The sequence below is a fragment of the Eutrema salsugineum genome, unplaced genomic scaffold (assembly GCF_000478725.1).
Source record: "Eutrema salsugineum unplaced genomic scaffold, Eutsalg1_0 scaffold_16, whole genome shotgun sequence".
NCBI lineage: Eukaryota > Viridiplantae > Streptophyta > Magnoliopsida > Brassicales > Brassicaceae > Eutrema > Eutrema salsugineum.
In genome coordinates, this window is record NW_006256858.1 from 4,841,493 (window position 1) to 4,854,572 (window position 13,080).

At 34.3% G+C, this 13,080-nt stretch overlaps 1 protein-coding gene and 1 pseudogene across 1 annotated transcript; one reads left to right on the forward strand and one right to left on the reverse strand.

Annotated features, from left to right (window-relative positions):
- Window positions 1-1,315: 1,315 nt before the first annotated feature.
- On the reverse strand, window positions 1,316-9,056 carry LOC112087725 (annotated as a pseudogene).
- Window positions 9,057-10,386: 1,330 nt separating this feature from the next.
- Window positions 10,387-12,664, forward strand: LOC18021111 (tubulin beta-2 chain). Its single transcript, XM_006404369.2, has 3 exons — window positions 10,387-10,887; window positions 10,989-11,258; window positions 11,790-12,664. Exons 1-3 carry the CDS (start codon window positions 10,494-10,496, stop codon window positions 12,473-12,475), a joined length of 1,350 nt encoding a protein of 449 aa, XP_006404432.1. The 5' UTR covers window positions 10,387-10,493; the 3' UTR covers window positions 12,476-12,664.
- Window positions 12,665-13,080: the final 416 nt, after the last annotated feature.

Below are 13,080 nucleotides of genomic sequence, written 5' to 3' on the forward strand. Positions count from 1 at the left end.
AAGAAGTAGGATTAAAAAAGTCAATGGATCACTCGCAAAAAAATATGAACAACGACGGAAAGTAACAACAAAAATCCTAATTTGAAATTCAGTACTAATTCAGAAAAGACTCCATGAAATTTCCATCAATGGATTCCCCCATAGGTATCAAACTTGATATGACTGTAAGGTATCAATGGTACATCTCGTGAAATGTGTGATTAATTTTTGTTTTTAGCAAAGATAGAAGATTTCAATTACCATATTCTTTTGGCAAGTGGGGCGCTGGCAAAACATCTGCAATACATCAGAGATATATTAGCCAAGTCATATGATGGGTTACTTAATGCCAAACACCAAAACAAAAGTGAACATGGTTTATGTAAATAAAGTTTTTTCACTAATTCCAACCGCCGTAAGCAGTCTCAAGAAAACTATCCTCATGAGTGTCATAGCACATGGCGAGCTTCCACTCTCCTGATTTAGAAAATATCTTCAACATTTGTAGAGTTGGGATATTCATGAAAATATCTTCAACACTTGTAGAGTTGGGATATTCATATTCAGATGTGGTTCATGCAGCTGAAGCATTCTCACAAGTTGCATTTGGGTATAAAATCCAAAGAAAAATAAAGAGTGTGTGATAAAAATTTATCGTGTTTTAGGAACTGAGGAAAACAAAACGCAAAACCCAAAGATATATGTGACTTAAAACAATAACTAATTAAGCGACTAAATTGTTTGCATTTATACATTACAAAAACCAAAATAAAAATCTAATCTCTTTTGCACACCTGTGAATTAGCATAATGCGAGCTGACAAAGAACATCATCGTGGAGATAAGTTAAAGAGGAGGCGATCAAAGGTATCCAATGCTTGAAAACCTTTAGGATACAGATGTAATCTCATAAAACCCGCAAAGAAATTTACCATCATTCCCCTAAAATACCATAACATACATTAATAGCACCCAGCGCAGAACTACTTGGGATAGAAGGGGTGAGCTGACTGACGCCTATGATTTTCAAAAAATATATTTGACCAATTGACCCCATCAGAAAAATAAATAATGTAGTAACAAAAGCCGAATTTATTTGTTTAGTTGGATTCATGTTTAGCTTTAACTCAATTTAAATGCAATTATGGAATGATGGAACACAACCTCAATGAAAATGGGTGGCATATGCAACGATCCCTTCGAGTGTACTAAGAGTGACTCCCATATTATCTGGATCCATTAAGGCTAGACTCGGAAATGTCTGGATAAAATCCCCATCGACAAATTCCGCACTAGCACTGAAACCTGCTAACTCAAGATGTTGAAGAGGAAACCGCTCACACTGAATCCACATCTCCAGCCTTTTCAATAATCTGTAATGCTTCAGGAGGAGGTGACGCAATCACTCCAATTGCGCCACTAACAATAGAAAACATACAAGAGGGAGATTATGCATATTCTTCATCAGATATCATTTCTAGAGTCCCAGCTTTTATCTGTGTAATGAATTCTCCAGAGTGCCATCTTCCTACATATTCTGGGATGCCACCTTGACCCAAGCCTTCACTTGACAGTATGTTATAGAGCCAATCGCTGTAGAGAACAGAGTCACCATGTAGCAAATGCATGGCTGTTTCTTGGCTCGATCTCAATGTCACTATCATCATGCGGCTCAAATTAAACAAGGAAACAAACAAACAAAAATTGAAATCATAAGCAGAAACATGATCTCTTAAAATTTGCTTGTTACAATGGTTGCTTACCTGTAGGTAACTTGAGGAAATCATAGCAAATCTCTCTTTTATACCAGTAAAAAACTCCATTCCAGAGAAAGATTTGGATTCTCATGGAGCTGGCTAGCACCGCCAACTAGTCGCCACTCAAAATAATGAATAGCATTACCTACAAAGCCAAGAAGTCCCCCATGCAAAACTTTGAGGTATTTGACTGCTCTGTCTGTTTGAGTCTGAAAGATCAGATAAAGCTGCCTATTTAGGGATCTGAAAACCAAAATCCTCCCATGTATACAAACAAAAATGAAAACACAAAAATGAATGAAAGAATCTGACCTATCAAAAATACAGTATTAAGATCTAAAAAATGTTAAACAAGAAATTTATCCTAAAATCTAACAATCAAGATCAGAAAAAGTAAGAAGAAATTTACCTAGACTACATTGACCTGTCCTGGAAGATCTCTTGATGTTCCGACACAGTAGTATACGTTGTGATCAGCGTCAGCAAAGGAGCAACTAACTACTGACTGTCCAAGCTCTCCTTCATCCAATCTAAAAGATGATAGTGTGTACAGCTCTTTGTCAAGGAGTTGCACAAAATGTCTTCTTAAGCCTTCTGCAGGTCGCATCTTTTCCTCCACAAGAACAACAGTTGATTCACTTTTTTACTGATGGCAAATTCGTCTACCAAAGTTCATCATGGGAATTTTTGAATGCCCTTCAAATCTCCCAATGTGCAAATCACAATACCATCTTCCTTAGCAATTACTCGACTGCCCAGTTTAAAGAAAGCACAATTAGCTATCTAACTATCTAGAATTGAAAAAAAAGGTATAAGAAATTATTTTACCCCTCTTTCATATCAGGATGCTGGAAAGAACATATGTACTTAATATTAGTTAAATTCAGCTTGTTGTATTGCAGTTCTTTCTTCTTGCTGAAAATCAGCTTTGGTGCAACTTCTGTTGAGAAAAAACATGCCAACCACACCATTTGATCTGAATCTATGCAGTGTTCTACCTACACCACCCAATATCATGGTGTTCTTTTCTTGAAGTTGGCTGTTATCTTTGTTAACCTTGAAGGCCGAAAGAATTTTATCTACAAGAGCACATAGCAAGTACAATACCTGAACCATAGAGAAAAATATCAAGAAGTTCGTATCCATCGAAGAAAAAAGACACATTTAGGGGCACATGACAAATGATTCAGCAAGGTCACACCCATTCAAAGTCACATAGAAGAACACATTGTGATGTATGTGATCCAAATTGCTCCACTGTGAGAATCTCTAAATCCGAAAGCGATTGAATCAAAACAGAATGTTGTTGCCATACCCAACAGCAACCGCTTACTTTGAGAACAGTTGGTACCAATAGGATTTATATGAAAAAACTACAATTCACAAAAAAGTAATACCATTATCGTCCTAATTTTGTACAAAACCAGTAATAACATACATCATCCACAATAAATAAAAATGATAGTAATCAACAAAAAATATCATTATAAGCATATACATTTTTTCCTTTCTTTTTTTTTTTCCAAATTCACTAACCAAACTTTCAAAACTAAAACTTTTGAAACCAAAACTTTTAACCAGAATTTTTTCGGTCAACTGGATAGTCAAATCACTCAATCTCTCTTGTTACATACTCGAATGAAGATAAAACTTTATCAATTTCGACCAAAACTCATTTGATTGTTTCCAAATTTACAAAACTGCAATACATATCTAAAAGTTCAAATCATACTTTCTTAAACTTAATAAATTGGCCAATTATTTGAGATGTGTTGATAATTTACTCTAAATCACAAAGAAAACCAAATCTAATATTAGAAGAAATAAATTTATAACTAATATTAATATTTAACAAAATTAGCAAATGACAATTGATAATGTAGATGTTGTGGCAAAAAATGCAAAGTTTTTAAAACTTCAGATGAAGAAAAAGAGAGTTGAAAATAGTAAATTTAATGAATTTAAAGTGTAATTTATCTAATTGATTAGGTATCTATATGATACAATGGTGTCCTAATTTTTTTTAATATTTAATTCATTTAATAGTTTATTAATACTGTAAAAATTAAAAATTAGTAATTAATCAAATAAATATTCATAATTTTATTAGAAAATGGGCCCGTAAGCCAATGTTTATTTTTTATACTCATAGGCACAACCTGGTCATACCCCTCCAGAATTTTCTCTTCAACCAACTTCCAATTCTAGATTGTAAGATAAAGTAGTCTCCCGTCCGTAAGCAGAACCTAAGTAAAGCAATGGCATATGAACAATTTTAGCTACTCAGGTTAGGGAAAAAGATAACGATTATTTTTCCAAAATAAGTGGTGGTAAATTAATGTACCTGCGTGTTAGTTGCAGATGTCAACAGTATCTTAGAGTCAGGTGACCACTCACCCTACAATAGTCTGTCATTAGTACCAATCAGTTGAACGTATTCTTCAGTAACCTGATTTGAAGAGCCAACAATCCATAAATCAAAAAGGAAGAAAGTAGAGCTTACAAAATACTACACTTGCATTAGGATAGCCAATAGACATGAAAACAAAATACACTGACAAACAAGTTTTGGGAATCAATACGTACTTCTTTCCGGGAAGAAGATCTCGAAAACAAGCGAAAGAGCAGTTTTCTTGTTAATCCAGCCACTCAAACTAGTTGAGCTTCTCGTGGATTGTGGATTCACCATAACTGATTCCGAACCATGAGGAATTGTGAAGGCTATGATCTTCAGCGTCAGTGATGGGTGGTGGATTCACCATAGCCGAAGCGAATCAAGAAGGATCTTCTCAAAACAAAAGACAAACGAAATCCAGCAGAAAGAGTAATTATTATATCACCCAAGAGTAATTATTATATCACCTAATTACGTAAGTCGATCGGTTCAACGAAAAACAAAATTAATTATAAAATCTCACGCTATTTGGTTTTTGGTGATTGATCTTTTTCGTTTTTTTTAAGGGATAAAAATATCAATATTTTAAACTTAATAATGAAAATGTTAGACCGCTTCTTGACATGCATTGCTTTAGCGGAGTAAAAGTGTAAAACGCATGCAACAAAGTAATGTTTCTAGCAAAACTTCTCACCCAAGTTAGGTCACATTTTACAAGATCTCCAATCCGATCCCTAGTTAGGTCATTTACAAAATTCATCTTGAAACTACGATCTGGCCAGCACTTTTCGATGAGCTAGCGGCAGCAAAAGAGAGGGATCAGTGCCTTGCTTTCGTTGAGACTGTACCGTAGCAGAGATGCATATATGGTCCTCACATACTTGATCAAATCTAAAATTGTCTCGTCCTGAATTTACTCCTTTAACATCCTGGTGAGGAGGTTCATAAGCACAAACTAAAGAAAAATTGACATAGAAAGAAGAATATTAAAATAGGTTTACCCATAAAAAAATCTCATTATAATAAACCGAACGAGATTGTGTCATAGAAGAAGATTAGCTTGAGAGCTCGCTGTAGCAATCCCAAAACATTATCTAATTTCTTTTTGTATAGTTTGTTTTAATTACAGGATATGAAAACAACAAAACGTAAAAAGAGGATAGGCTACAAAACATGCAACATTATAGAGGGAATACAAGAAAAATGTAAAAAGCTAATTGATACGTACATCTAACAAGAAATGGATCGACATGAAACCAAGTGGTCGTCTGGAAGAAGAAAAAGAAGTCGTCGTAAATAATTAATTAGGTGTTTTATTTATAAATTTCAATTTTGAACCAAGAAGAACTCTAAACACACTATTGCATCACTTAAATTGTATCATTTTTGTAATTGATATTATTTTGAATCACTTATTAGCAATTGATATAAACGTATGTAATTTAACATCAGTTATATAGCTTATTTTACCATTAATCAATTTAACATTGATTCAATGATAAATGATACAAATTTTTATTAATTTATATCACTTTATGAAAAGTGATACAAAAATATGAAAACACATTACTTAGATAATTGATGTAACTACATTTTTTTGTTAATATTAATTAAGAAAATGATACAAATATTACATCAATAAAAAAAATGATGCTAATAAGTTTTTAATTATCTATGATGTTTGTCCCATATTGATAACTAAGAGAGGAGTTGAGAAGTTTGATTTCTTAAAAATACCTATGATTTATCTGCGGATTCTAAAAACCAATATCAATGTTTTTCATATATAAAATGCTTAAATAAAATATTTAATAAACTAATATTAAAATAATTTATAAATGTTAGTACTAACTTAAAATGATTACATATATGTAAAGTTGATAGTTACAAAATAACATTACCATCACTTATATTAATTGATGCAAATATTTAACATCAGTTTTGCAACCGACACAAATTAATATCGATTAAAATAATTGATCTTTGTATAATTGATGCAATTATGCAAATATTTATATCACTTGTTTAACTGATGCAAATATTTACGTCAATTGTTTAACTAATATAAATATTTGTATAATTGATGTAAATATTTACATTACCATTTTTAGAATCACTTAAATAAGTGATATAAAATATGCAAATATAGAAAATAAATGATGTAATTCACATTTTGTTTTTTCTTGTAATAACACTAGATTCAACAGCGACAATGGAAATCATGAATTCGAGATTCAACACGGAAATAAGAAGCATGAATCATGGGACAAATCGGGTCAACAATTTATAAACTTATTATTTTATTTTTTAATTTATAAACTTATTTAATAGCATTTAAATTTTAATGAACACCTACAAAATTGCGAAAAATTAAATAACAAATTGCTTAGATCCCTAGATTTCGTAGATCTTAGAGCACAATATTAATGGATATAAGAAGTTTTTCATCTATTATATTAAACAGAAGCACTTTTAGTGTTTGTTTCCAAACACTCCTAAAGTTTTTTTTTTTTAAAAAATATATATTTATATTTAATTTCGAAAATTAGATATTAATTTAGATAACTAAAAATTTCCTTAAATATAGGTTATATCTATAGTCTGTAGATATTAATTTAAATAAAATTCTTTAATATAGGTTAGATTTAATTTAACATTTGAAATTTAAATAAGATTTTCAGAATAACACATATGTTTAACAAATATCTTACTATATTTTTTTAATCATATTCTATCAAATTAAAGTTTCACATATTGAAAAGAGATAAATATTAATATTATATAATAAATTGATGGGACCAATTAAGTTTTTTTATTATTATGGTCTTATGCGGGTTAGGTTATCAAAGCATGCAAAATATTAGGAGAAAATTACTTCAAAATTAATAAATATTTATATTATAAAGTAATATAAACAGACGGGTTAGAATTATGGTTTCATAATCATAATTTTTTCGGATTAATAAAATGAGCGAATTAGAAATATATTCTTATAATAACGGTTATTTTTTATTAATAAATAACCGGGTTATAATTATGCTTTTATGATCATGGTGGTCATAATAATACTGAAAAAATAAAAAAAAATTATATCTAAACACAAATTGTTTTATATCACTTCTTAAAAAGTTATATTTATAAAGAAAACATAAATTAGATTACAAATTTTAATTAAAACAAAATTTTCGTGCGAATGCACGGGATAAAATCTAGTGTAAGTGTAACAACAAATGCCTTTTTTTCGTTCATGATTTTTAATAAGGATTACATGTAATAACATTGTTTTTGCCAAAAGGTTTTTATTAGAGATCTCGTTAATCTACCCAAGTTATAATCCATCACCAGTTCGAGGATTGTATCATCGGATGTGACCAAGTCAATAACTCTCTGCCATGGACTAGGTTAAATCGAATAAAAATCACTAATCTAAGTTTCTAATCATAAACATAATGGTGCGATTGGCTACATTTCTTAAAAGAGTTGTTTTTCTTGCCGAAAAGGGATTGGGTTTTGAAATTTAAGTGAAAACAACCAAATCATCCCATGTCGACCTAATTCGGTTGGGTTTTTCCTTTATAGTTTGTTGAAATTTTGTTCACATCCCTCCCTTTATCAGTTATCACCAAAGAAAGATACAACTGATAGAAAGATAATTGGGCCAAAATTCCTCTTTATTGTATAATGTAACGTCTAGTCTTTGGTAATGTTGTTTGTTAATGATTATGTGTTTATCGTTTCTTGGGCTTTCGTCACGTGATCCTGCACCACTCCACACTCTCAATCACTTTGTCACCGCCGCTCTTATTTACTACAAACGCCATCGTTTTGTTGTGAAAATGTGATGAGAAATTTAGAAATGGAAGTTATTGCTTTCATGTCTTTATTTTTTCATGGACACCATAAACAAAGTATAGACTTAATGCTAATTATTTACATGACATATGATAGAATAATGATAAGAATGATTATTGTGATTTATATGTGTGAATAATAGTATGTTCTTCCATTAATACGTAATTTTAGCTATTAGGAGTATCTTTAATCCAAAAAAAAGTAATATTAGGAGTACAAAAGAAATCTTCTTCCAGCTTCTTGTTGTATATATTTCTTTAAATTTTTTTTTGTTGTTTTTTAAACTTATTAATATTATATTAAAATTTTCCAAACCAAGAATCGGAACTAGTTTACAATTTGATAACCGAAATAACCTAACTGAATCAAATCAGAAAAACATTTGAGAAAATCGAAAACATCACCACCAAAAAAGAGAATTTGAGAAATAAATTGAATGATTTCTTATACCGATGGACTTCTGCCCCGACGGCTATGAAATACAAGCTTTGCGGCACATCGCAACCGTCAATATCAGCTTGAGAGCCGACCCAAGCCTCCAGATCCGGCCAGCGAGTCCTGATCCCCACTCGATATTTCTCGGAAAAAAAAAGCCCGACAAAAGAAATCACAGTTGAAAATGAGCTGTCTCGAAGAAATTTGAGCGTAGATCTACCATCACACAACACCAAAACTCTCTTCAGTCCACCAATTTCCGGTTTTACCTACCAATCCTTCGATACAGCCAAAGAATCCAAGACAGCCTCCGAGCAACAAGAAAGATAACTAACCGTCGTCGCCGTGAAGAACTGCGAGTCCGCATAGATCGGAGACGACCACCGCGGAATCCATCCTCAGCTTGTAGTGCAACCCACCCAACCGTTGCGACGACTTGGCAGCATCCACTCCGACCGCCAGAGTTTCTTTCACATCTCTTTCGCCGCGTCCTCAAACAGTTTCAGAGCATCTGAAAAGCATCTCGGTTTGTCGATGTATCCGCCACAGCGCTACCTCGCCGCGTCGGTTGAACCACGCCACAACACCACCAGAGAAAGGATGGCGATTCTTCAAGCTTCTCCTTGCAACCAGCACCATCGATGAAGAGCAAAAGCAAGATAAGAAAGGGGGACCCCTCGCGGTGCCGATGAAGAGCTCCGGTGACTGGAGAGGTCCAAACAAGGATGAACAAAGTTGCCTGCTAAAGAGAAAGTATTTTAGCGCGTCAGATCTACTCTCTTTGTTTATCCCTTTATTTCTCTGAATCTTGTATAACTGAATTATATACATTATATTGGAGTTTTTACATAATCTTCAAGCCTCAAGATCTGAGAATTACTCTCACCAAAAAAAAAAAAAAGAATTTCAAAAGACTCATTTCAAAACGTTGTTTGGTCACATATGAACTATAATGCCAATTGCTAGTGAAATACTATTGTCACAACTAGAACTGTAAAGTTTTTTTTTTTAAACTAGAACTGTAAAGTTCATATAAGTGTTTTGATGGATATTTAATAACTGAATTACATACATTATATTTCTTCGTCAAGATACAAAAGTTGTGATTCTACTTAATAATGTTTATCACAACAACATTAGTAGAAAAATATGAATCCAGTAAGGATTTTTTCACTACTTAAAACAGTTCGAGGACAATCATCCATAAACTCATGACTTTTAATTTTATTTTACATTTGGTTGTTCAATAAATTTATGATTCTTGTGTTTAAAATCGCTCTATTCTTCAAGATCTCTGTTTACTTTTATTAGCATGTGTTCGCAAAGGTTTTATAAACTTTTGTAAACAACAGCCAAGATTGTAATTACTATCTTACCTTATTGGTGTCGAGTTATATATGTCTTGTTGATGTTATAAAGTCACAACTTTTGTGATCTTCGTTCTTAAAAAGACGAAAGTAAAATTTCAAATTTGTCCCAAACTTCTAATGATTTTTGTTATTTTTACCAAATTTATATAAATTATGGCCCCATAAATAATACTATATTTCTGGTAAACTGTTCTAAGCACGTTATATTCATTTGTCAACAAGTATAAAGCATGTGCTACTCCATTATTCTATTTTTTATTTCACTTTTAATGTATGGGTATTTTTTTCAGCTTATCCACTTTTAATTACAAAATAAAGAAAAACTATTTTATCCATTATTCTGACAGAGAAAACAAAAATTAATAGAGGGATGAGACATACAAAAAAAAAATAAGAATTTGAAATTGGGGGTTACACTTACACAAAGAAACGTATCCTTTTTAAATTTCGAATAGAAAAAAAAAAAAAAACAATTCGGCGCCTCCGATGTTTGGGGGAAATAAGGAAAAAAACACACAACAATAGTTTAAAAAAAGAAAATAATATACCCGTTGTTACCTCTGCTATATAAAACCCATCCCTCTTCTCACTCACTTCACTCTAGAAAACCCTAGATCTCTCTCTCTCCTCCTCCGGATTTGGTTTTCGATTCCAGATCCGCGAAAATCCTTAATCATCGTCTCTTTCATCACTTCATCCACCGAAAATGAGAGAGATCCTTCACATCCAGGGTGGCCAGTGCGGTAACCAGATCGGTGCCAAGTTCTGGGAAGTCGTCTGCGCCGAGCACGGCATAGATCCGACCGGTCGTTACATCGGAGACTCAGATCTGCAACTCGAGCGCATCAACGTCTACTACAATGAAGCTAGCTGCGGTAGATTCGTCCCTCGTGCTGTACTCATGGATTTGGAGCCTGGAACCATGGACAGTCTCAGATCTGGACCGTACGGTCAGACTTTCCGTCCTGATAACTTCGTCTTCGGTCAGTCTGGTGCGGGTAACAACTGGGCCAAGGGGCATTACACTGAAGGAGCTGAGCTAATCGATTCCGTCCTCGATGTTGTTCGTAAGGAAGCCGAGAACTGTGATTGTCTTCAAGGTAAATCTTCAAGATACATTCGATTTTTGGGTTGATTTCGCTTTTGTTCAACTGTTTTCCTGAGTGATGGAGTTTGAAACTGTGTGGATTTTGCTCTGCAGGGTTTCAGGTTTGCCATTCCTTGGGAGGAGGAACTGGATCTGGTATGGGAACACTCTTGATTTCAAAGATCCGTGAAGAGTACCCAGATCGAATGATGCTTACCTTCTCTGTGTTCCCTTCGCCAAAGGTCTCTGACACTGTCGTTGAGCCTTACAACGCTACTTTGTCTGTGCATCAGCTTGTTGAGAATGCAGATGAGTGCATGGTTCTTGACAACGAGGCCTTGTACGACATTTGCTTCAGGACTCTGAAACTCACCACCCCAAGCTGTAAGTCCTACTAAGCTTTCATTGTCTCATTGGTTCTGTATCCTTATGTGTAGTTCTGTTGAGCTGTCTCCTTTCTCTGTGTGATGCTTTTTTGTTTATCTGTGGTCAATATGCTTTGTCTAGATAGTGAAATGATTTGGTAATTGTTTCGTATAGCCATTACAATTTGCAATTTCTGGCCTGATTGATACTCTCGCTATCTACTGGTTTCATTGGTCTGTTCTTGCATAGATACGCGTCCTGTCTCATGTGTTATTGGTTATCTTCGTTGATCTCATCACCAAAATAAATCGTTGAGTTACTCTCTGGTTAAGTGTCATCATTTTATTTGGTACGTCTTGTAGCATAAGGGATACTCAGAATCTAGTATTTGTATAGAGCAGTAAAAATTGTTGACTGCCTTTAGTTATCTGAAATTGAACTACCTGCTCTAAAATGTAGTGTTGCTTTTGCGGTACATCTTTGTTTTCCTGTGTGTGTGTGTAAATGACTAAGAGGTAACTCACATACTTGTTCACTCTCTTTATGCAGTTGGTGACCTGAACCATTTGATATCTGCCACAATGTCTGGTGTCACATGCTGTCTGCGATTCCCTGGTCAGCTAAACTCTGACCTTCGTAAGCTTGCTGTCAATCTTATCCCATTCCCTCGTCTCCACTTCTTCATGGTGGGATTTGCTCCTCTCACCTCAAGAGGATCTCAGCAGTACCGATCCCTCACAGTCCCTGAACTCACCCAGCAAATGTGGGACTCCAAGAACATGATGTGTGCTGCTGACCCAAGACACGGCCGCTACCTCACAGCCTCTGCCATGTTCCGTGGCAAGATGAGCACCAAGGAAGTCGACGAGCAGATGCTGAACGTGCAGAACAAGAACTCTTCTTACTTTGTCGAGTGGATCCCAAACAATGTGAAGTCAACAGTCTGTGATATCCCACCTACTGGTCTGAAGATGGCTTCCACCTTCATCGGCAACTCAACATCTATCCAAGAGATGTTTAGGCGTGTTAGCGAGCAGTTCACAGCTATGTTCAGGAGGAAGGCTTTCTTGCATTGGTACACAGGTGAGGGCATGGACGAGATGGAATTCACAGAGGCAGAGAGCAACATGAACGATCTTGTTTCCGAGTACCAGCAATACCAAGACGCAACCGCAGATGAAGAAGGCGAGTACGAGGATGAGGAAGAAGGAGAATACCAACAGGAGGAGTATTGAGAGAGAGTAAGTGTACACCACCTTAAAAAATCAATTTAGTCTTTTGCTTTTCTTTCTTTTTTAAAACAAAGAAACCTCAACTACCAGTTGCAGGTTTTTTTTATGCTTGTATTAACAACTCTGGATCTTGTTGACTTATGGTGTGGTTTGTGTACTTTTGATCTTAAAATTCGGTTCGTTCTTCGTATATCCCCTGTTTAATTTGAATCTTGACGTCTGGTTTTGTTTGTTTTTATTTTTGTTGTTTTGAATTTTGAAGATATATAAGGCAAAATATTATGATTCAAAAACCCGAGAATTAAAACAATAGAAAGGAGAGTTCCCAAATTTCTATTAAGGTAAATAACGTTTTGTGAGTCCGATTCAAGGAAAACAGTATTAGGGGTTTACTATTTTAGGGTTTTTTAAGAGACTCAAAGCTTATGTACGATACAAGCACCGATCTAACCGATGACGCCGGTCTACACTCTAACGACTGCCTGTGAAGTCTCAATTGAGATTTTGATGCGTCTCCAAGCTTAAGTCCTTGATTATCACCAGCAGAGAATTCAGGAATCGGCACTTGAATACTGCTTCTTCCTCAGCTTCTCCTCGTCCCGTCTCCT